Here is a 24,291-nt window from a genome sequence, read left to right as displayed (position 1 = left end):
GAAGTGGTCATGCTGATGAGGCCACACTGAGATGGGAAGACATGTCTGAGGAACCAGTGCTGTTTGGGTTCTTTAGCTGAGGCACTAGACATGTGAATGACCAGATCTGATCATAATCACATGTGGTATGTGGTGTGTGGGAATTCTATAAGGACACATGGGAATTCTATTATTCTTGCATCTTTTCTGAATGCTCAGAATGAATTGAAAATAAAGGTTTTACAACATTCTAAAAACATTACAGGAAAAGTTTAAAAATGTAACGCTGCTTTTGAAGGTAATCAGATCATATTCAGATTTTTTTATCATATCATACATCTATATCACAATATGCACACACTTAAAAATATGATCTGGTTACTTTTCAATGGTAAATTGTGTATACATAATTTATATATATATATAAATGTATAGAATACAAAATCCTGTCTCTGCCCACTTTTCTAAGCATATTTAGGGTATTACCAATGTCAGTGACTCTTGAGTTTATCTTTTTCTCTTTGATTCTGCATAGTATTCCACTGAAAGGATAAACCATAAATTTATCAATCCAACTGATGTTTGCAAAGTGCCCTATTACCAATAATGCAACAGGGAACATCCTGTATGTATATACAGAACACAGGCTTACAGACCCTATGATGAGATACAGCAGTAAGATTTAGGGGTAAGGGATCTTCATTTTGTCCAGTAATTTTACTGTTTCATAGTTGAAATTGCTTTGGTAAAATTGATAATCAGTAATTTTTTTAAGTCAAAATATCCCAACCCTTTGTACCAGAGTAAACTGGTAAACATATTAGAATATTCAAATATTTGGATGCTAGTTTTTAAAAAAATACAGTATAAACCTCCTTGCATACAATCCTTTCCACTCTTGCTATGATCTCCAAAGCAGAACTCCAGGGCTAGAACTGCCAGGTCAAAGGCTATATTGATACATATTGACGTGACTAGCTGATGTCCACTCCTACAAAGAGGTATGGAACACAAAAGGTTGTGTAAGGAGCAACCTGTCTACATTGTTACATTTAATGAACTTTCAATCAAAATTAGGTTTCTTGTCTACCACCCCACATTTTAGGAGGTAAGAATGGGGGTGGAATATGATAAAACTAATGACTTGTAAAGAGGTCTAGACAGAGGAAGGACTAAGAAAAGGCAATCTGGCCTGAGTCTGAATGCAAAAAATGAGAAGAAACCAATTATTAACAATTCAAGTTTACTAAGTAACCTTTTGTCATCAATAACTACTCTTAACACTTTCAAAGAGTTATAAGAAAACCCTACTTTAATAACCAGGGTTCAAAATTTCCCATTATATAAGTTGCAGTATCATGTTATAAGACCAATAAAACAGTATTTTTGTCTATAAAATACAGACTAATGATACTAAATGTTATACTGTACACAATGGTTGACACTATAAAGAACAGGGCAGATGGAGGATGGGGGCCACACACACACACGTCTCGCCAAAATTTGCATGATTGTGGATGACAGCATTACATGATTTTTTTATACTTCAACTAATTATTTCCTGAAATTTTATTAAGGCTACTTGCACGACTCCTTTTGAGCATGTTATGAATTTAGGGTATGGGACTAGTTTTCAAATATTTGTCCAAATTACAGGGATTTTTCTCCTTTGCTCAGTCAGGCACACTTCCACATGGTAGAGACAGTGGTAAGAAAAGAAACACCCCTCCCTGTGTAGAAGTTACATGCAGCTGGTATCAATGTTGTTTGTCCAGCATTATACTTTGGTTAAGGTCCTACCCCTAACCTTCAGTTATAAGGCCTCTCTCCTGGCTAGACTCTGAGGAATTCTAGGGTTCCGTTGTGTTGCATCTTGCTTTGGGACATTGAGAGCTCTGGTACAAACACTGACCATATTTATAGAACAGGTTTTCCTCTCATCTGTGAAATCTGATGTTTGAAAAAATTCATCTCCCAACTGAGTTCTTAAAACAGAACACTTTATAGCACTTCTTTCCCCTGAAGATTCTTCGAAGGTTCTGAGTTCTGAAGGAACTTCCACAATCAGCAGCATGGACTTGCGCATAGAGATGAAGAGGTGGCTATTCCACATCTCCCACCTCTATAGATTCCCGCCAGCGTGGACTCTCTGATGGTACACAAGATGTGATCTCTGGCTGAAGCCCTTACAACAGACATCACATATATATGGCCTTTCTCCAGTGTGGACCCTCTGATGTGTGTGAAAATGTGAGGCCTGACTGAAGCCCTTCCCACACTGCTGACACATATACGGCTTCTCTCCTGTGTGGACCCTCTGATGGGCACTGAGCCCAGCACTCCAGCTGAATTCTTTCCCACACTCCTCACATTTAAATGGCTTCTCTCCGGTGTGAATTATCTGATGGACTTGAAGATTTGACCTCTGGCTGAAGGCCTTACCGCACGTATCACATTTATATGGTTTCTCTCCAGTGTGGACTCTCTGATGGGCTTGAAGGTGTGAGGCCTGACTGAATCGCTTCTGACATGCCTCGCATTTGAATGGTTTTTCCCCAGTGTGGACACTCTGATGAGCTTGAAGATTTGAGGCCTGACTGAAGCCCTTTCCACACTCCTCACATTTATATGGTTTTTCTCCTGTGTGGACTCTCTGATGATTATGAAGATTCAAGCTCCAATTAAAGCGCTTCCCACAAACCTCACATTTGTATGGCTTTTCCCCAGTGTGGACTCTCTGATGGGCTTGAAAATACGAACTCTGACTGAAGCCTTTTCCACACACACTGCATCGAAATGGTTTCTCTCCTGTGTGAACCCTCTGATGGCTCTGGAAACTGGAGGCTGAACTAAAACCCTTCCCACACTCTTCACATTTATACGGTTTCTCTCCTGTGTGGACTCGTTGATGACTATGAAGATTAAAGCTCAAACTGAAGCACTTCCCACACTCATCACATTTGTATGGTTTCTCCTCGGTGTGGACTCTCTGATGGGTATGAAGATTTGAACTACAACTAAAGCGTTTACCACAATCCCCACATTTATACGGTTTCTCTCCAGTGTGGATTCTTTCATGGGCCTGAAGATGTGATCTCTGCGTGAAGCCCTTCCCACACACCTCACATTTATAAGGTTTCTCTCCGGTGTGAACCCGGCAATGAATATTAAGATCTGTGCTACGACTAAAGCCCTTTCCACAACTTTCACACCTGTAGGGTTTTTCTCCTGTGTGAATAGGCAGATGAGCATAAAGATGTGAGGTCTGATTAAAGCTCTTACCACACTCATGGCATGAATAGGGTTTCTCTCCTGTGTGGACTCTCTGGTGAGTCTGCAGGTTTGAGCTCTGACTGAAGCCCTTCCCACACTCTTGACACCAATAGCGTTTTGTTCCTGTGCGGCCACTCTGTTGACCAGCTGAGCTATAACTGGCATTCTTCTTATCTGTACCGTATGTAAGGGACTTCTTTCCCAAGTGTACCTGCTGATGAAGTTCAAGACTCGAGCTATCACTGAACACCTTCTCACACTTGTTACAATGGTAGGTTTTCTGTCCTATGTGAATTATACTGTGCTGGGTAAGAGGTGGTATCCTTACGATGTCTCCACCACAGTCCCTGTAGCTGTGAGCTTTCTCTCTCTGGTGCACTGTATCGTTATCATGGTGTGAAAGACAACTGAAAATGTCAACATATGGAGAAAATATACATAATTTGTTTTTCATCTGGGTCTGCTTACAACTTCTCTGAGAATTCTGTGCCTCATTAACGTATCTTTTATTCCAAGAATTCTGAGCTCTCCCATTTGGAAATTCTTGATTTTCAATAATACTGGAATGCTCCTCTATAAGGTTCATTATACAGTTGTCCTCTTCTGAAGCCTGAAAGCATACCCCTGTGTCCACCTGACAGGGGGAGTCATGTCGTTTGGGGAACTGAGAATTCCTTCCTTGAACATTTATCGCAGAGTCTTGACTTTTGGTTAATTTCCTTCCAACATGTCTCCTGATTTGCCAGCATGAAAGCTCTCCCAGTGAAAGGCGCCTCACTTCTGCTTCATGAAGAGTTTCCATCTCACTGTGATTCCTGCCCCCTAAAAGGATAACAAGAATAAGGAATTAAGGACAGAGAGAATAACATTAGCAGGGTGGTGAACTTCCACTCCACCGCTTTGTTCCTCAATGAAAACATTCAAACAACTAGAGACTTAAAATATCTGAAAAGCAAAGATCTATGGCAAACATGAATGTCCAAGACAAAGTCATATTTAAAATGGGAGGAATTTGGGATTGTTCCAGAGTGAAGGCTAAGATCTTCTCAGGTGTCTTGCCTTGGGGCAGACTGTGAGTTTTTTCCATATTTTCCCTATGCAGTTACTTTTAAATGTATTGACATTTTTACCTATGGTATGATGTGGTCTAAAGGATACAGAACCCATCTCCGAGTTCCCTACCGATGGACAAATTAGAGCAGACTTTGTGGTATTCCGACCTGCCTGGGGCCATCTGAGGACTGGTCTATTCTGCCTGATTTGGAGACAGAATGGGGAAGAGCAATGGAAAGCCACAACAGACAATGCTCAGGACTGCAGGGGGACAACAGACCCACAGAAGCCCAGGAAAGGGACTACACGTGAAGGAGTGCAGGAAAAAGCCTAAGTCCCTGAAAAGCTGGGGTGAGACTCTTTGAGAGATTAAGATACTTAATAGCATCTGTGTATACAAGGAATTGAAAAAAGCACATACCTAGGCCCAGGAAAGACACATGCTCAGAAAGGCCTGAAAATACCTTAGGCCCTCACCTAAGGCAGATCCCAAGACAGAGATCACACGCTGCATATTAATGAAGGTCTTCCTTGGAAAAAAGCCAGTCTGCAAAGACTGGGAGAGGGGATTATATTTTCTCAAATGCCCAATTTTCAACAACAAAAAGCAATGAAAGCAAACCAAAAAAAAAGGAAAATATGGCCTATTCAAACAAGAAGACATGCAGGTATCAGAAGTATCAGACAAAGACTTTAGAAAACTCTTACATCACTCCTTTGGCTTTTTGAGTATATTTAAGTGAGATGGTTGAGAAGGAGGCTCCAGACCTCATTCCCACATGGGTATACCAAATAACCAAAACAGAAAATCGTGGCTGCAGCATTTAGTTGCTGCATCTTAAAAGCAATCAAAACTGCAGAATTTCCTATAGTTTTTGCTTGCCCCACCCCTTCCTGGTATGTATGTGCCAAGGTCCGGAGAAACTGACCAATTCCTAGTTCCTCCCTCGGGATAGAAAGAACTGGCATATTCTGGCTAGCTTGGGGTCTGCACAAAGGACAGGTTCCTGACTTGCCTGACTGAGCACTGATGGAAAACTGGCATAGTTTTGACAAGTTTGATATCAGAATTTCAGGGAGTTTACAAACCCAGGGGAAACTGGGGTGAGAAATTACAGGCAGAGGAATATAATGGAAATCTAAGGCCACGAGAAAAAAGCAGGGTGAGACTGTGAGGGAAATTAACATATTTAAAAGCAGCCATGTATAAAGGGGAACAGGAATTAAAGAACACAAGCCCACAGAAGCATCCCAGGAAAGGTTTTAAAGGACCTGGTATCTCCATGTAAAGCTAACTAACGAAGATCTTTCTCTGCACGGAGCCAGTTCACAGATAGAGAGACTGGTAGCTGTTTTTCAAATGCCCAATATTCAGCAAAAGATCACAAGACACATAAAGAACAAAAAAGTATAACCTATTCAAAGGAAAAAAAATCTCCAAAAACCAAACCTAAAGAAAGCTACCTGACAAAGATCTTAAAATAAGTATTTTAAGACCAATGAGCTAAAAGAGAATACTGACATGACAGACAACTAAATAAAATCAGGAAAATGATGCATAAACAAAATGAAAATACCAACAAAGGGACAAAAGTTATAAAAGAAGAACCAAACTGAAGCTAGAAAGCACAGTAACAAAATTGAAAACATCACTAAAATGGTTCAACAGCAGACTTGAACCTCAACAAACTTCAACAGGATACACCCCAAAAGACCCACCTCGAAACACATTATGACTAGGCTACCCTAAGTCAAAGACGAAGCAAATCTGGGAAGCCTCAACAGCAACTTGAAACATACAAGGGACTCTCATAAGATAATCAGCACATTTCCCAAGAGAAACTTGCAGGCCAGAAGGCTGTGGAATAATAAATGTAAACTACTGAAGGAAAAAGAAAAACCAGACAACAGAGAATAGTATTTCCAGCCAAACTGCCTTTCAAAAATGTGGGAGAAATTTGAGACATTCCACAATAAAACCTGAGGGAGTTCAATACCATTAGACCTGTCCTACAAGAAATGTGAAAAGGAATCCTATTTGAAATGAAATGATACTAGACAATAACTTGAAGTCTCACAAAAAAATACAGTTCTCTGGTAAAGGTAAACACAAAAACCTACATTATAATTTTGGTTTGTAACTTTACTTTTTTTTTTTTTTTTTTTTTTTTTTTTGAGAGGGCATCTCTCATATTTATTGATCAAATGGTTGTTAACAACAATAAAATTCAGTATAGGGGGGTCAATGCTCAATGTACAATCATTAATCCATCTCAAGCCTAATTCTCGTCAGTCTCCAATCTTCTGAAGCATAACGAACAAGTTCTTACATGGTGAACGAATTCTTACAGAGTGAATAAATTCTTACATGGTGAACAGTACAAGGGCATTCATCACAGAAACTTTCGGTTTTGATCATGCAATATGACCTATAAAACATCAGGTCAAATATGAATATTCATTTGATTTTTGTACTTGATTTATATGTTGATCCCACATTTCTCCTATTATTATTATTATTTTTATTTTTAATAAAATGCTGAAGTGGTAGGTAGATGCAAGATAAAGGTAGAAAACATAGTTTAGTGCTGTAAGAAGGCAAATGTAGATGATCAGATGATCAGGTGTGTGCCTATGGACTAAGTATTAATCCAGGCTAGACAAGGGCAGCAAGACATCCACGGATGCCGAAGATTTCTCTCAAAGCAGGGGGGGTGAGGTTCTGAGCCTCACCTCTGTTGATCCCCAAATTCTCACCTGATGGCCCCCCTGCGACTGTGCCTGTCTTAGGTTGTTCCTCCCTTGAGGAATCTTACCCGTCTCTGGCTAACCAGTCATCTTCCGGGGCCATACAGGGAAATGTAAAGTTGGTAAGTGAGAGAGAAGCCATATTGTTTGCAAAGGTTAGCTTTTTACTTCTTTGCAGATTTATGCCCTGTGGCTTCTATGCCCAGCACTTGTCTCGAGGTATCTTTACCACCTGGAGGAATTATGATACTCGGTAAATTCGATATGAGGCACGAATTCTATTTAAGGTTTGTAATTAGGAAGGAAGAAGAAAAGCTATAGATGTAGCATATGAAGGAAACTTGGGAGGATTGATTATTTCTTTGACATATCTTCTTGTATAGTACCTTAAGTATGTACAGGTTTTAAACTACTAACTAATTTGCACACACATATTAACATAATAGGAATACGGTGACATAAACAAAGCAAATCTATAATTATCAGCCATCTCCAGTGAAGCCAAGAAAACCATTTAGGCACCCTAGGCATTTGTGAAAATTTATCTATGATATGATGGATATTTTCGAACTGTACTTGAACCATCAGACAAATTAAAGCAGCCCATTTCTGGGATCTGTTCACATCCCATATGTTCTTTTAACCATAGATAGTCTATAGTCATGAGATTTTGGGGTGCTACAACTTGCACCCCTCCCAACTCCTGGTTGAGTTCCAACAGTACAGATCCAGTCAAATTCGTTGTCTCACTGTATGCACATGCCAGCCTAGACATCTCCCTCCTCCTTCTTATGGCAAGTCCAGGAGACGGTGGGCTGGATGCAGCCACAACCGCAGCATCGTCCGGATCCCTGTGGAGGCTTTTTGATGATCATCCCCCGGCACGAGTCCTCCAGAGAGTGCTGATGCCGGAAGCTCCTCCTCATATCGTATCTTAGTTCATTTTCTGGGTATCCAAGCTAGGACTTGATCTTCTGCCTAGAAACAAACAGACCCTTTGCCCACACTTTGACATGCCCTCTATACCACTGTGCAGAACTCATTGGAGGTCAGCACACAGTAACTGCTTTTTTTTTTTTTTTTTTAATTAAGAGAAAGGAATATTATCAGAAAAGAGTACCTCCATAGCTGATCATCTGACACCCTTTAAGTGATCAACATTAAGGATATTTAAAGCATGCGTTGATCTTTGATTTACCAATAGTTTTATCCTGTTAAGGAGTAATCCCCCTTTTCTTTCTTTCTTTCTTTCTTTTTTTTAAATTTTTAATCTACACTTACCTGAAGAATACTATGTTTACTATGCTCTCCCCTATATCAGGTCCCCCCTAACAACCACATTACGGTTACTGTCCATCAGCTTAGCAAAATGTGGTAGAGTCACTACTTGTCCTCTCTGTGTTGTGCAGCCCACCCTCCCCTTTCTCCCTCCCCCCCATGCATGCTAATCTTAATACCCCCCTTCTTCTTCCCCCCCCTTATCCCTCCCTGCCCACCCATCCTCCCCAGTTCCTTTCCCTTTGGTACCTGTTAGTCCATTTTTGGGTTCTGTAATTCTGCTGCTGTTTTGTTCCTTCAGTTTTTCCTTTGTTCCTATACTCCTCAGATGAGTGAAATCATTTGGTATTTCTCTTTCTCCGCTTGGCTTATTTCACTGAGCATAATACTCTCCAGCTCCATCCATGTTGCTGCAAATGGTTGGATTTTTCCACTTCTTATGGCTGAGTAGTATTCCATTGTGTATATGTACCACATCTTCTTTATCCATTCATCTACAGATGGACATTTAGGTTGCTTCCAATTCTTGGCTATTGTAAATAGTGCTGCGATAAACATAGGATTGCATCTGTCTTTCTCAAACTTGATTGCTGCGTTCTTAGGGTAAATTCCTAGGAGTGGAATTCCTGGGTCAAATGGTAGGTCTGTTTTGAGCATTTTGATGCACCTCCATACTGCTTTCCACAATGGTTGAACCAATTTACATTCCCACCAGCAGTGTAGGAGGGTTCCCCTTTCTCCACAGCCTCGCCAACATTTTTTGTTGTTTGTCTTTTGGATGGCAGCTATCCTTACTGGTGTGAGGTGATACCTCATTGTAGTTTTAATTTGCATTTCTCTGATAATTAGCGATGTGGAGCATCTTTTCATGTGTCTCTTGGCCATCTGTATTTCTTTTTTGGAGAACTGTCTGTTCAGTTCCTCTGCCCATTTTTTAATTGGGTTATTTGTTTTTTGTTTGTTGAGGCGTGTGAGCTCTTTATATATTCTGGACGTCAAGCCTTTATCAGATCTGTCATTTTCAAATATATTCTCCCATACTGTAGGGTTCCTTTTTGTTCTATTGATGGTGTCTTTCGCTGTACAGAAGCTTTTCAGCTTAATGTAGTCCCACTTGCTCATTTTTGCTGTTGTTTTCCTTGCCCGGGGAGATATGTTCAAGAAGAGATCACTCATGTTTATGTCTAAGAGGTTTTTGCCTATGTTTTTTTCCAAGAGTTTAATGGTTTCGTGACTTACATTCAGGTCTTTGATCCATTTTGAGTTTACCTTTGTATATGGGGTTAGACAATGGTCCAGTTTCATTCTCCTACATGTAGCTGTCCAGTTTTGCCAGCACCATCTGTTGAAGAGACTGTCATTTTGCCATTGTATGTCCATGGCTCCTTTATCAAATATTAATTGACCATATATGTTTGGGTTAATTTCTGGGGTCTCTAATCTGTTCCACTGGTCTGTGGCTCTGTTCTTGTGCCAGTACCAAATTGTCTTGATTACTATGGCTTTGTAGTAGAGCTTGAAGTTGGGGAGTGAGATCCCCCCTACTTTATTCTTCTTTTTCAGGATTGCTTTGGCTATTCGGGGTCTTTGGTGTTTCCATATGAATTTTTGAATTATTTGTTCCAATTCATTGAAGAATGTTGCTGGTAATTTGAGAGGGATTGCATCAAATTTGTATATTGCTTTCGGCAGGATGGCCATTTTGACGATATTAATTCTTCCTAGCCATGAGCATGGGATGAGTTTCCATTTATTAGTGTCCCCTTTAATTTCTCTTAAGAGTGACTTGTAGTTTTCAGAGTATAAGTCTTTCACTTCCTTGGTTAGGTTTATTCCTAGGTATTTTATTCTTTTTGATGCAATGGTGAATGGAATTGTTTTCCTGATTTCTCTTTCTATTGATTCGTTGTTAGTGTATAGGAAAGCTACAGATTTCTGTGTGTTGATTTTGTATCCTGCAACTTTGCTGTATTCCGATATCAGTTCTAGTAGTTTTGGAGTGGAGTCTTTAGGGTTTTTTATGTACAGTATCATATCATCTGCAAATAGTGACAGTTTAACTTCTTCTTTACCAATCTGGATTCCTTGTATTTCTTTGTTTTGTCTGATTGCCGTGGCTAGGACCTCCAGTACTATGTTAAATAACAGTGGGGAGAGTGGGCATCCCTGTCTGGTTCCTGATCTCAGTGGAAATGCTTTCAGCTTCTCGCTGTTCAGTATAATGCTGGCTGTGGGTTTATCATATATGGCCTTTATTATGTTGAGGTACTTGCCCTCTATTCCCATTTTGCTGAGAGTTTTTATCATGAATGGATGTTGAATTTTGTCAAATGCTTTTTCAGCATCTATGGAGATGATCATGTGGTTTTTGTCTTTCTTTTTGTTGATGTGGTGGATGATGTTGATGGATTTTCGAATGTTGTACCATCCTTGCATCCCTGGGATGAACCCCACTTGGTCATGGTGTATGATCCTTTTGATATACTGTTGAATTCTGTTTGCTAATATTTTATTGAGTATTTTTGCATCTACATTCATCAGGGATATTGGTCTGTAATTTTCTTTTTTGGTGGGGTCTTTTCCTGGTTTTGGTATTAGGGTGATGTTGGCTTCATAGAATGAGTTTGGGAGTATTCCCTCTTCTTCTATTTTGTGGAACACTTTAAGGAGAATGGGTATTATGTCTTCTCTGTGTGTCTGATAAAATTCCGAGGTAAATCCGTCCGGCCCCGGGGTTTTGTTCTTGGGTAGTTTTTTGATTACTGTTTCAATTTCTTTGCTTGTAATTGGTTTGTTTAACTTTTGTGTTTCTTCCTTGGTCAGTCTTGGGAGGTTGTATTTTTCTAGGAAGTTGTCCATTTCTTCTAGGTTTTCCAGCTTGTTGGCATATAGGTTTTCATAGTAGTCTTTAATAATTCTTTGTATTTCTGTGGAGTCTGTCGTGATTTTTCCATTCTCATTTCTGATTATGTTGATTTGTGTTGACTCTCTTTTTCTCTTAATAAGTTGGGCTAGAGGCTTATCTATTTTGTTTATTTTCTCAAAGAACCAGCTCTTGGTTTCGTTGATTTTTGCTATTGTTTTATTCTTCTCAATTTTGTTTATTTCTTCTCTGATCTTTATTATGTCCCTCCTTCTGCTGACTTTAGGCCTCATTTGTTCTTCTTTTTCCAGTTTTAATAATTGTGATGTTAGACTATTCATTTGGGATTGTTCTTCCTTCTTCAAGTGTGCCTGGATTGCTATATACTTTCCTCTTAAGACTGCTTTCGCTGCATCCCACAGAAGTTGGGGCTTAGTGTTGTTGTTGTCATTTGTTTCTATATATTCCTTGATCTCTATTTTGATTTGTTCATTGATCCATTGATTATTTAGTAGCATGTTGTTAAGCCTCCATGTGTTTGTGAGCCTTTTTGTTTTCTTTGTAGAATTTATTTCTACTTTCATACCTTTGTGGTCTGAAAAATTGGTTGGTAGAATTTCAATATTGTGGAATTTACTGAGGCTCTTTTTGTGAGCTAGTATGTGGTCTATTCTGGAGAATGTTCCATGTGCACTTGAGAAGAATGTATATCCTGTTGCTTTTGGATGTAAAGTTCTATAGATGTCTATTAGGTCCATCTGTTCTAGTGTGTTGTTCAGTGCCTGTGTGTCTTTACTTATTTTCTGCCCGGTGGATCTATCCTTTGGGGTGAGTGGTGTGTTGAAGTCTCCTACAATGAATGCATTGCAGTCTATTTCCCTCTTTAGTTCTGTTAGTATTTGCTTCACATATGCTGGTGCTCCTGTATTGGGTGCATATATATTTAGAATGGTTATATCCTCTTGTTGGACTAAGCCCTTTATCATTATGTAGTGGCCTTCTTTATCTCTTGTTACTTTCTTTGTTTTGAAGTCTATTTTGTCTGATATTAGTACTGCAACCCCTGCTTTCTTCTCACTGTTGTTTGCCTGAAATATGTTTTTCCATCCCTTGACTTTTAGTCTATGCTTATCTTTGGGTTTAAGGTGAGTTTCTTGTAAGCAGCATATAGATGGGTCTTGCTTTTTTATCCATTCTATTACTCTATGTCTTTTGATTGGTGCATTAAGTCCATTTACATTTAGGGTGACTATTGAAAGATATGTACTTATTGCCATTGCAGGCTTTAGATTCGTGGTTACCAAAGGTTCAAGGTTAGCTTCTTTAGTATCTTACTGCCTAACTTAGCTCGTTTATTGAGCTGTTATATACACTGTCTGGAGAGTCTTTTCTTCTCTCCCTTCTTATTCCTCCTCCTCCATTCTTCATATGTTGTGTGTTTTGTTCTGTGCTCTTTTTAGGGGTGCTCCCATCTAGAGCAGTCCCTGTAGGATGCCCTGTAGAGGTGGTTTGTGGGAAGCAAATTCCCTCAGCTTTTGCTTGTCTGGGAATTGTTTGATCCCACCATCATATTTAAATGATAGTCGTGCTGGATACAGTATCCTTGGTTCAAGGCCCTTCTGTTTCATTGCATTAAGTATATCATGCCATTCTCTTCTGGCCTGTAGGGTTTCTGTTGAGAAGTCTGATGTTAGCCTGATTGGTTTTCCTTTATAGGTGACCTTTTTCTCTCTAGCTGCCTTTAAAACTCTTTCCTTGTCCTTGATCTTTGCCATTTTAATTATTATGTGTCTTGGTGTTGTCCTCCTTGGATCCTTTCTGTTGGGGGTTCTGTATAATTCCATGGTCTGTTCGATTATTTCCTCCCCCAGTTTGGGGAAGTTTTCAGCAATTATTTCTTCAAAGACACTTTCTATCCCTTTTCCTCTTTCTTCCTCTTCTGGTATCCCTATAATACGAATGTTTTTCCTTTTGTATTGGTCACATATTTCTCTTAGTGTTGTTTCATTCCTGGAGATCCTTTTATCTCTCTCTATGTCAGCTTCTATACGTTCCTGTTCTCTGGCTTCTATTCCTTCAATGGCCTCTTGCATCTTATCCATTCTGCTTATAAATCCTTCCAGGGATTGTTTCACTTCTGTGATCTCTTTCCTGACATCTGTGATCTCCTTCCGGACTTCATCCCACTGCTCTTGCATTTTTCTCTGCATCTCATCCCACTGCTCTTGCATTTTTCTCTGCATCTCATCCCATTGCTCTTGCATTTTTCTCTGCATCTCTGTCAGCATGTTCATGATTTTTATTTTGAATTCTTTTTCAGGAAGACTAGTTAGGTCTGTCTCCTTCTCAGGTGTTGTCTCTGTGATCTTTGTCTGCCTGTAGTTTTGCCTTTTCATGGTGATAGAGATAGTTTGCAGAGCTGGTACAAGTGACCGCTGGAAGAGCTTCCCTTCTTGTTGGTTTGTAGCCTTTTCCTGGGAGAATAGCGACCTCTAGTGGCTTGTGCTGGGCAGCTGCGCGCAGACAGGGCTTCTGCTTCCTGCCCAGTTGCTTTGGGGTTTATCTCCGCTGTTGCTGTGGGCTTGGCCTGGCTGGGGCTGTTCCTCCAAAATGGTGGAGCCCCGTTGGAGGGGGAGCAGCCAGGAGACTATTTATCTCCGTAAGGGGCCTCTGTGCTCCCTGCTGCCCAGGGGGTTAGAGTGCCCAGAGATCCCCAGATTCCCTGCTTCTGGTCTAAGTGACCTGTCCTGCCCCTTTAAGATTTCCAAAAAGCACTCTCCAAACCAAAACAACAGCAGCAACAATGAGAGAGGGAACAGAAAGAAAGAGAAAAAAAAAGGAAAAAAAGGGGAAAAACAAGCGATTTTTTTTTTTTTTTTTTTTTTTGTCCTCAGGTGCCGGTCCCAGGCACCCGCTCACTGGTCCTGCTGCCCTGTCTCCCTAGCACCAGGGTCCCTGTCCTTTCAAGGCTTCCAAAAAGCACCCACCCACCGGTCCCTCAGGGAAGGAACGCTCAATATTCTTTGTCCTCAGGCACTGGTCCCACGCACCCGCTCACCAGTCCCGCCGCCCTGCCTCCCTAGCACCGGGGTCCCTGTCCCTTCAAGGCTTCCAAAAAGCACTCGGCAAAAAGAGAGAAAAAAAAGGGGAAAAACGCGCGATTTCTTCCGTCCTCAGGTGCTGGTCTCAGGCACCCACCCACCGGTCCCACAGGGAAAAATGCGGGATATTCTTTGTCCTCAGGTGCCGGTCCCAGGCACCCGCTCACCAGTCCCACCGCCCTGCCTCCCTAGCACCGGGGTCCCTGTCCCTTTTAGGCTTCCAAAAAGCACTCACAGAAAAGAGAAAAAAAAAAGGGGAAAAACGCGCGATTTCCTCTGTCCTCAAGTGCCGGTCTCAGGCACCCGCCCACCGGTCCCGCAGGGAAAAACGGGGGATATTCTTTGTCCTCAGGCGCCGGTCCCAGCCACCCGCTCACCAGTCCCGCCACCGTGCCTCCCTAGCACTGGGGTCCCCGTCCCTTCAAGGCTTCCAAAAAGCGCTCGCCAAAAAGAGAAAAAAAAAAAGGGGAAAAACGCGCGACCTCCTCCGTCCTCAGGCACCGGTCTCAGGCACCCGCCCCCAGGTCTCGCAGGGAGAAACGCAGGATATTCTTTGTCCTCCGGCGCCGTTCCCAGGCACCTCCTCACCGGTCCCGCCACCCTGCCTCCCCAGCAACGGGGGCCCGTCCCTCTAAGGCTTCCAAAAAGCGCTCGCCAAAAAAAAAAAACCGCTCCGGTTTCTCTCCACCCGCCGGGAGCCGGGGGGAGGGGCGCTCGGGTCCCGCCGGGCTGGGGCTTGTATCTTACCCCCTTCACAAGGCGCTGGGTTCTTGCAGGTGTGGATGTAGTCTGGATGTTGTCCTGTGTCCTGTGGTCTCTATTTTAGGAAGATTTTTCTTTGTTATATTTTCATAGCTCTATGTGTTTTTGGGAGGAGATTTCCACTGCTCTACTCACGCCGCCATCTTGGCTCCGCCTATGTAACTTTACTTTTAATTGTGTTGCATGTTTATAAATATTTTTATACTTTTGTCTTTTAAATCATATGTTAATGGGTACACAATATAGAGTTTTTGACATCTATGTTAAGTGGGAAGCTGAAGCTGTATTAAGTAGCATTTTTTATGTGGTTGAAGTTACCAGTTTAAAATAGACTTATAACTTTAGGATGTTTTATGTAAATACCCCTCCCCACCATACATAAATACCTAAAGCATACACACAAAAGGAAACAGAATCAAATTTCAAACAGAATCACTACCAAAAAATCAACTGAACACAGAGAAAAACAGTAAGGGAAGGAATAAAGGGCAAAAAAGTTATAAAACATACAGAAAACTGTCAGTAGTTATTTTAAATGTTAATGGATTAAACTCCTCTATCAAAAGACACAGATTGGGAGAATGGATTCAGAAATTATGCTCCAACTCTATACTACCTACAAGAAACCTTAAAACTAAGGACATGTATAGGTACAGGTGAGAATGAACCAAGAGAGCTCCCACACCGTTGGAGGGAATGTAAACTGGTGCAGCCACTGCGGAAAGCAATATGGAGGTTCCTCAAAATACTAAAAATAAAAAGACCATTTGACCCAGTAATTGCACTTCTAAGAATTTACCCAAAGAAAATGAAATCCCTGATTCGAAAAGACATATGCACCCTTATGTTTATCGCTTCCTTATTTAACAATAGCCAAGATATGGAAGCAACCTAAATGTCCATCGATGGATGAATGGATAAAGATGTGGTATTTATATACAACAGAATATTATTCTGCCATAAAAAGAAAAGAAACCTTGCCATTTGTAACATCATGGATGAATCTAGAGGGCATTATGCTCAGTGAAATAGCCAGTCAGAAACAGACAAATATATGATTTCATGTATTTGTGGGACATAAAAACAAAGCAAAACAGAATGGTATACACATAAACACCGAGAAGTGACTGGTGGTTACCATCGGGAGGGATTGGGATGGATGGGTGTGGAGGGTGAAGGGGATAAAAGGGCACAAAAATTCTCAATCATAATATAAGTTGGTCACAGGGACAGTAGTACAGAATGGAGTATATAGCCAATGATTCTGTAACATGTTCCTGTGTTGACAGATAGTAACTGCACTATATGGGGTGAGGATTTAATAATATGGGTAACTGTTGAACCACTGTGTTGTATATTTGAAACCAATATAAGAATAAACTAAACCCAAAGTTAACAGAAGCAAAACAAATAATCCAGTTAGAAAGGGCAAAGGACCCAAACAGACATTTTTCCAAAGAAAATAGTCAAACAGGTAATAGTTACAGGTATCCCCTACTTTTCAAAAGTTTGCATGATGCCTCTCCTCCCCCACTTTTTTTTTTCTTTTAGGAAAGGCAACATTACTACCTGTTTCACTAACTAAAAAAAAATCCAAAGAGGATTTTTGCTTATACAAGAAAAAGCAAAAGGGGGAAATAACCTTCAGTGTTGGCTGTGCAGTGCACATCTGGAGCAGCTAACTGCCAAGCTCCTTCTCCAGGAACGACACCCAGCATCTTGGCATCCAGCCACCAGAGCTGTGAGCTGTGTCTGTGCTTTACCTCCATTTATTTTGTGGCTCCATGAGCAAGATGTGTCTTAAGGTATTAGAAAAGCATGAGGGAGGTTATTTTTGGGGTCTGGGAATGTTCCCAAGTTTTTTCATATAAGGTAAGGGTAACTGCCCCCTCACTTTATGCCATTTCAGCTTACAAAAGGTTTACAGGAACACTTTTTCAGACGGGGGGGAAACTTGCCTATGAAAAGATGCTCAATGTCACTGATCATTAATGAAAGGTAAATCAAAACCACAATGATGTATCACCACACCTTTCACGATGTTATCAAAAAGACAACAGGTAAACTGATGGCAAGGATATGGAGAAAAGAGAGCCCTCCTATGCTGTAGGTGGGGAGGTAAATCAGTAAAGCCATAATGGAAAACAGTATGGAGTTTCTTCAAAAAGCTAAAATATAACTACCCTATGACCCAGCAATTCCACCTCTGGGTATATATCTGAAGAAAACAGATTTGCTACAAGGAAAAGATATCTGCACTCCCAAGCTCACTGCAACATTAATTACAATAGTCAAGACATGGAAACAACCTACATGCCCACTGATGGAAGAATAGATGAGAAAATGTCATGGTGTGTATACACACACATACAGCCCCCCCATGCATACACATAATGCAGTATTATTCAGCCATAAGAAATGATGAACTCCTACTATTTGAGACAACATAATTTTCATCTATGTGAAATAAGTCAGAGAAAGGAAACAAATACTGTATGATTTCATTTATATGTGGAATCATAAAAAGAAAACTCCAAACATTTAGGAAGAGAGATCAGATATGTAGTTACCAGGGTGGGGAATGTGGGGTAAAATGGAATGAAGGTAATCAAAAGGTACAAACTCCCAGTTGTAAGATAAAAAAGCACTGGGGATGTATTATACAACATGATGACTATTGTTAACAGTATTTGAAAGTTGCTAAGAGTAAATCCCAAAAGTTCTCATCACAAGGAAAAAGTTTTACGTTTTTTTCATATGTTTTGAGGTGATGGATTTTAACTAAATGTATCTTTTTGCAATATAAGTCACTATGATGTATACCTTAAAAGTATATAGTGTTAAAGCAGCCCCCTGCCCATTCCCCCTCTGGCGCCCTGCCATAATAGAGCAGCAGCCTGAGGCAGGCCACACCCACAGCAAGGGAGATTCCTCCGTAGCCGCAGGGCAAGAAACAGAGACCCAGGCTACACGCAACTGCCCAACACAAGCCGCTAGGGGTCGCCGTTGTCCCAGTAAAGAAAGGCCAGGTGCAAGTGGAAAGGGTCTTGGTTCTCCCAGCTGACAGACAAATCAACAGCATACCACTCACTACATCTATCAACATGAAAAGGCAAAAAAATTTGATCCAGACCAGACTAATCCAGACATCCTCCCCTGAGAAGGAATCTGGGGAGATAGATTTAACCAATCTTCCTGAATAGGAATTCAAAACAAATTCATAACCATGCTGATGGACTTGCAGAGAAATATGCAAGAACTAAAGAGGTAGAAGAGAGAAATAAAACAATCTCTGGAAGGAATTCAAAGCAGAATGGATGAGATGCAAGAGACCATTAATGGACTAGAAATCAGAGAACAGGAAAGCAGAGAAGCTGACGCAGAGAGAGATAAAAGGATCTCCAGGAATGAAAGAATATTAAGAGAACTGTGTCATGAATCGAAATGGAACAATATTTGCATTATAGGAGTACCAGAAGAAGAAGAGAGAGAAAAAGGGATAGAAAGTGTCTTTGAAGAAATAACTGCTGAAAATGTCCCCAAACTGGGGGAGGAAATAGCCTCTCAGACCACAGAAGCACACAGAACTCCCATGACAAGGGACCCAAGGAGGGCAACACCAAGACATACAATAATTAAAATAGCAAAGATCAAAGACAAGGACAGAGTATTAAAGGCAGCCAGAGAGAAAAACAAGGGCACCTACAAAGGAAAACCCATCAGGCTATCATAAGACTTCTCAACAGAAACCTTACAGGCCAGAAGAGAATGGCATGATATACTGAATGCAATGAAACAGAAGGGCCTTGAACCAAGAATACTGTATCTAGCATGATTATCATTTAAATATGAAGGAGGGATTAAACAATTCCCAGAAAAGCAAAAGTTGAGGAAATTCGCCTCCCACAAACCACCTCTACAGGGTATCTTAGAGGGACTGCTCTAGATGGGAGCACTCCTATAAAGAACACAGAATAAAACACCCAACATATGAAGAATGGAGGAGGAGGAATAAGAAGGGAGAGAAATAAAGAATCATCAGACAGTGTTTATAATAGCTCAATAAGCGAGTTAAGTTAGACAGTAAGATAGCAAAAAAGCTAACCTTGAACCTTTGGTAACCACAAACTTAAAGCCTGCAATGGCAATAAGTACATATCTTTCAACAATCACCCTAAATGTAAATGGACTGAATGTACCAATCAAAAGACAGAGTAACAGAATGGATAAAAAAGCAAGACACATCTATATGCTGCTTACAATAGACTCACCTCAAACTCAAAGACAAGCACAGATTAAAAGTCAAGGGATGGAAAAAGATATTTCATGCAAACAACAGGGAGAAAAAAGCAGGTGTTGCAATACTAGTATCAGACAAAATAGACTTCAAAACAAAGAAAGTAAAAGAGATAAAGAAGGACATTACATAATGATAAAGGGGTCCATCCAACAAGAGGATATAACCGTTATAAATATATATGCACCCAATACAGGAGCACCACCATATGCGAAACAAAGACTAACAGAATTAAAGGAGGAAATAGAATACAATGCACTCATTTTAGGAGACTTCAACACACCACTCACTCCAAAGGACAGATCTGGACACAGAGGCACTGAACAACACACTAGAACAGATGGACCTAATAGACATCTATAGAACTCTACATCCAAAAGCAACAGGATACACATTCTTCTCAAGTGCACATGGAACATTCTCCAGAATAGACCACATACTAGGCCACAAAAAGAGTCTCAGTAAATTCAAAAAGATTGAAATCCTACCAACCAACTTTTCAGACCACAAAGGTATAAAACTAGAAATAAATTGTACAAAGAAAGCAGAAAGGCCCACAAACACATGGAGGCTTAACAACATGCTCCTAAATAATCAATGGATCAACGACCAAATTAAAATGGAGTTTCAGCAATATATGGAAACAAATAACAACAACACTAAGCCCCAACTACTGTGGGATGCAGCAAAAGCAGTCTTAAGAGGAAAGTATATAGCAATCCAGGCATATTTAAAGAAGGAAGAACAAACCCAAATGAATAGTCTAATGTCACAATTATTGAAATTGGAAAAAGAAGAACAAATGAGGCCTAAGGTCAGCAGGAGGGACATACTAAAGATCAGAGAAGAAATAAATAAAATTGAGAAGAATAAAACAATAGAAAAAATCAATGAAACCAAGAGCTGGTTCTTCGAGAGAATAAACAAAATAGATAAGCCTCTAGCCAGACTTATTAAGAGAAAAAGAGAATCAACACAAATCAACAGAATCAGAAATGAGAAAGGAAAAATCACGACAGGCCCCACAGAAATACAAAGAATTATTAGAGAATACTATGAAAACCTATATGCTAACAAGCTGGAAAACCTAGAAGAAATGGACAACTTCCTAGAAATATACAACCTTCCAAGACTGACCCAGAAAGAAACAGCAAATCTAAACAGACCAATTACCAGCAACGAAATTGAAGCAGTAAACAAAAAACTACCCAAGAACAAAACCCCCGGGCCAGATGGATTTACCTCGGAATTTTATCAGACATACAGAGAAGACATAACACCCATTCTCCTTAAAGTTTTCCAAAAAATAGAAGAGGAGGGAATACTCCCAAACTCATTCTATGAAGCCAACATCACCCTAATACCAAAACCAGGCAAAGACCCCACCAAAAAAGAAAACTACAGACCAATATCCCTGATGAACATACATGCAAAAATACTCAACAAAATATTAGCAAACCGAATTCAAAAATACATCGAAAGGATCACTCACCATGACCAAGTGGGATTCATCCCAGGGATGCAAGGATGGTACAACAATTGAAAATCCATTAACATCATCCACCAAAAAGAAGGACAAAAACCACATGATCATCTCCATAGATGCAGAAAAAGCATCTGACAAAATTCAACATCCATTCATGATAAAAACTCTCAACAAAATGGGTATAGAGGGCAAGTACCTCAACATAATAAAGGCCATATATGACAAACCCACAGCTAACATCATACTGAACAGCGAGAAGCTGAAAGCTTTTCCTCTGAGATCGGGAACCAGACAGGGATGCTCACTCTCCCCACTGTTATTCAACATAGCACTGGAGGTCCTAGCCACGGAAATTAGACAAAACAAAGAAATACAAGGAATCCAGATTGGTAAAGAAGTTAAACTGTCACTATCTGCAGATGACACGATACTGTACATAAAAAAACCCTAAAGAACTACTAGAACTAATATCGGAATTCAGCAAAGTTGCAGGATACAAAATTAACACACAGAAATCTGTGGCTTTCCTATACACTAACAATGAACTAATAGAAATAGAAATCAGGAAAACAATTCCATTCACAATAGCATCAAAAAGAATAAAATACCTAGAAATAAACCTAACCAAGGAAGTGAAAGACCTATACCCTGAAAACTATAAGACAATCTTAAGAGAAATTAAAGAGGACACTAACAAATGGAAACTCATCCCATGCTCTTGGCTAGGAAGAATTAATATCGTCAAAATGGCCATCCTGCCCAAAGCAATATACAGATTTGATGCAATCCCTGTCAAATTACCAACAACATTCTTCAATGAACTGGAACAAATAGTTGAAAAATTCATATGGAAACACCAAAGACCCCGAATAGCCAAAGCAATCCTGAGAAAGAAGAATAAAGTGGTGGAGGGATATCACTCCCCAGCTTCAAGCTCTACTACAAAGCCACAGTAATCAAGACAATTTGGTACTGGCACAAGAACAGAGCCACAGACCAGTGGAACAGATTAGAGACTCCAGACATTAACCCAAACATATATGGTCAATTAATATTCAATAAAGGAGCCATGGACATACAATGGGGAAATGACAGTCTCTTCAACAGATGGTGCTGGCAAAACTGGACAGCTACATGTAAGAGAATGAAACTGGATCACAGTCTAACCCCATACACAAAAGTAAATTTGAAATGGATCAAAGATTTGAACATAAGTCATGAAACCATAAAACTCTTAGAAAAAAACATAGGCAAAAATCTCAGATATAAACATGAGTGACCTCTTCTTGAACATATCTCTCTGGGCAAGGTAAACAAATGCGAAAATGAACAAGTGGGACTATATCAAGCTGAAAAGCTTCTGTACAGCAAAGGACACCATCAATAAAACAAAAATGTATCCTACAGTATGGGAGAACATATTCATAAATGACAGATCCAATGAAGGGTTGACATCCAAAATATATAAAGAGCTCACTTACCTCAACAAACAAAAAGCAAATAATCCAATTAAAAAATGGGCAGAAGAGCTGAATAGACAGTTCTCTAAAGAAGAAATTCAGATGGCCAACAGACACATGAAAAGATGCTCCACATCGCTAGTCATCAGAGAAATGCAAATTAAAACCACAATGAGATATCACCTCACACCAGTAAGAATCGCCACCATCCAAAAGACAAACAACAACAAATGTTGGCAAGGTTGTGGAGAAAGGGGAACCCTCCTACACTGCTGCTGGGAATGTAAATTAGTTCAACCATTGTGGGAAGCAATATGGAGGTTCCTCAAAATGCTCAAAATAGAAATACCATTTGACCCAGGAATTCCACTTCTAGGAATTACCCTAAGAATGCAGCACTCCAGTTTGAAAAAGACAAATGCACCCCTATGTTTATCACTGCACTATTTATAATAGTGAAGATTTGGAAGCAACCTAAATGTCCATTGGTAGATGAATGGATAAAGATGTGGTACATATACACAATGGAATATTACTCAGCCATAAGGAAAAAACAGATCCTACCATTTGCAACAACATGGATGGAGCTAGAGGGTATTATGCTCAGTGAAATAAGCCAGGCGGAGAAAGACAAGTACCAAATGATTTCACTCATCTGTGCAGTATAAGAACAAAGGAAAAACTGAAGGAACAAAACAGCAGCAGAATCACAGAACCCAAGAATGGACTAATAGTTACCAAAGGGAAAGGGACTGGGGAGGATGGGTGGGAAGGGAGGGATAAGGGTGGGGAAAAAGAAAGGGGGCCTTACGATTAGCATGTATAGTGTGGGGGGGCACAGGGAGGGCTGTGAAATACAAAGACAAGTAGTGATTTTACAGCATCTTACTACGCTGATGGACAGTGACTGTGAGGGGGTATGTGGGGGGGACTTGGTGAAGGGGGGAGCCTAGTAAGCATAATATTCTTCATGTAATTGTAGATTAATGATACCAAAATAAAAATTTTTTTAAATAAATAAATATATATATATATAGGGTTATATGTCAATTATAACTCAACAAAATTTAAAGAAAAGAGGAAACATCAAAACAGATCCTATGTACATAAAAAGGATAATAAATGGACACTATGAACAGCTCTATACCCACAAATTTAATCACCTAGATGAAACAGACCAATTCCTCAAAAGACAAACTGCCAAAACTCATATAAGAAGAAACAATCTGGGGCCTGTATCAGTGAAGTTGAATCAATAATTAATCTTTCAAAACAGCACCAAACCCAGAAGGGTTCACTGGTGAATTCTAGCAAATATTTAAAAAAGCGATTATACCAATTTTCTGTAATATCTTTCAGATGATAGAAGCAGAGAGAATACTTAACTCATTCTGTGAGGCCAGCATTTCCCTAATATCAAAATCAAATGGAGATATTACAAGAAAACTGAAGCCCAGTATCTTTCATTAACAGAGATGCAAAGATTGCAAAAAAAATCATAAAATTCAACAATGTTTGAAAAGAATTATGCACCATGACCAAGTGGGATTTATCCCAAGTACGCAAGACTGGTTCAACATAAGAAAATCATTTGTAATTCATCACAGGAATAAAATAAGAAAAGTCACATGATCCTAGCAACAGATACAGAGAACAATCATTTGATAAAATCTATCACCATTTATACTAAAAAACTCTCAGCAAACTAGCAAAATAGAGGAAATTCCTCAACTTGATACATGACATTTACAAAACCAACAGCTACACACCTGCTAGAAAGGCGAGAATCCCAAACAATGACAACACTAAATGCGGCGAGGATGGGGCGCGGCGGAAACTCTTATTCACTGCTGGTGGGTATGAAAAGCGATATAGACACTTGGGAGACAGTTTGGTGGTTCCTTACAGACTGTGTGTGGGAATGTAGATCGGTACTACGACTTACTACAAAAGTAAATTGTGTACCTTGGTATTTACCCAAATGAGTCAAA

The 24,291-nt window shown here is 40.0% G+C and overlaps 1 protein-coding gene across 10 annotated transcripts in view; it reads right to left on the bottom strand.

The window, feature by feature from the left end:
- Positions 1-1,203: 1,203 nt before the first annotated feature.
- Positions 1,204-24,291, bottom strand: part of ZNF235 (zinc finger protein 235) — a 37,309-nt gene continuing 14,221 nt past the window's right edge. For all 10 annotated transcript variants that reach the window (XM_037012402.2, XM_017642245.3, XM_037012399.2 and 7 more), the window contains one exon: positions 1,204-4,074. In XM_037012402.2, the coding sequence (XP_036868297.2) occupies positions 2,102-4,074 (1,973 nt within the window). In that variant the 3' untranslated portion in view covers positions 1,204-2,101. The remainder of the gene's footprint in view (positions 4,075-24,291) is intronic.

The sequence above is a fragment of the Manis javanica genome, chromosome 17 (assembly GCF_040802235.1).
Source record: "Manis javanica isolate MJ-LG chromosome 17, MJ_LKY, whole genome shotgun sequence".
In the NCBI taxonomy this organism is placed as follows: domain Eukaryota; kingdom Metazoa; phylum Chordata; class Mammalia; order Pholidota; family Manidae; genus Manis; species Manis javanica.
The sequence above is the reverse complement of the archived record's forward strand: the minus strand, read 5'-3'. Positions and strand labels throughout refer to the sequence as shown.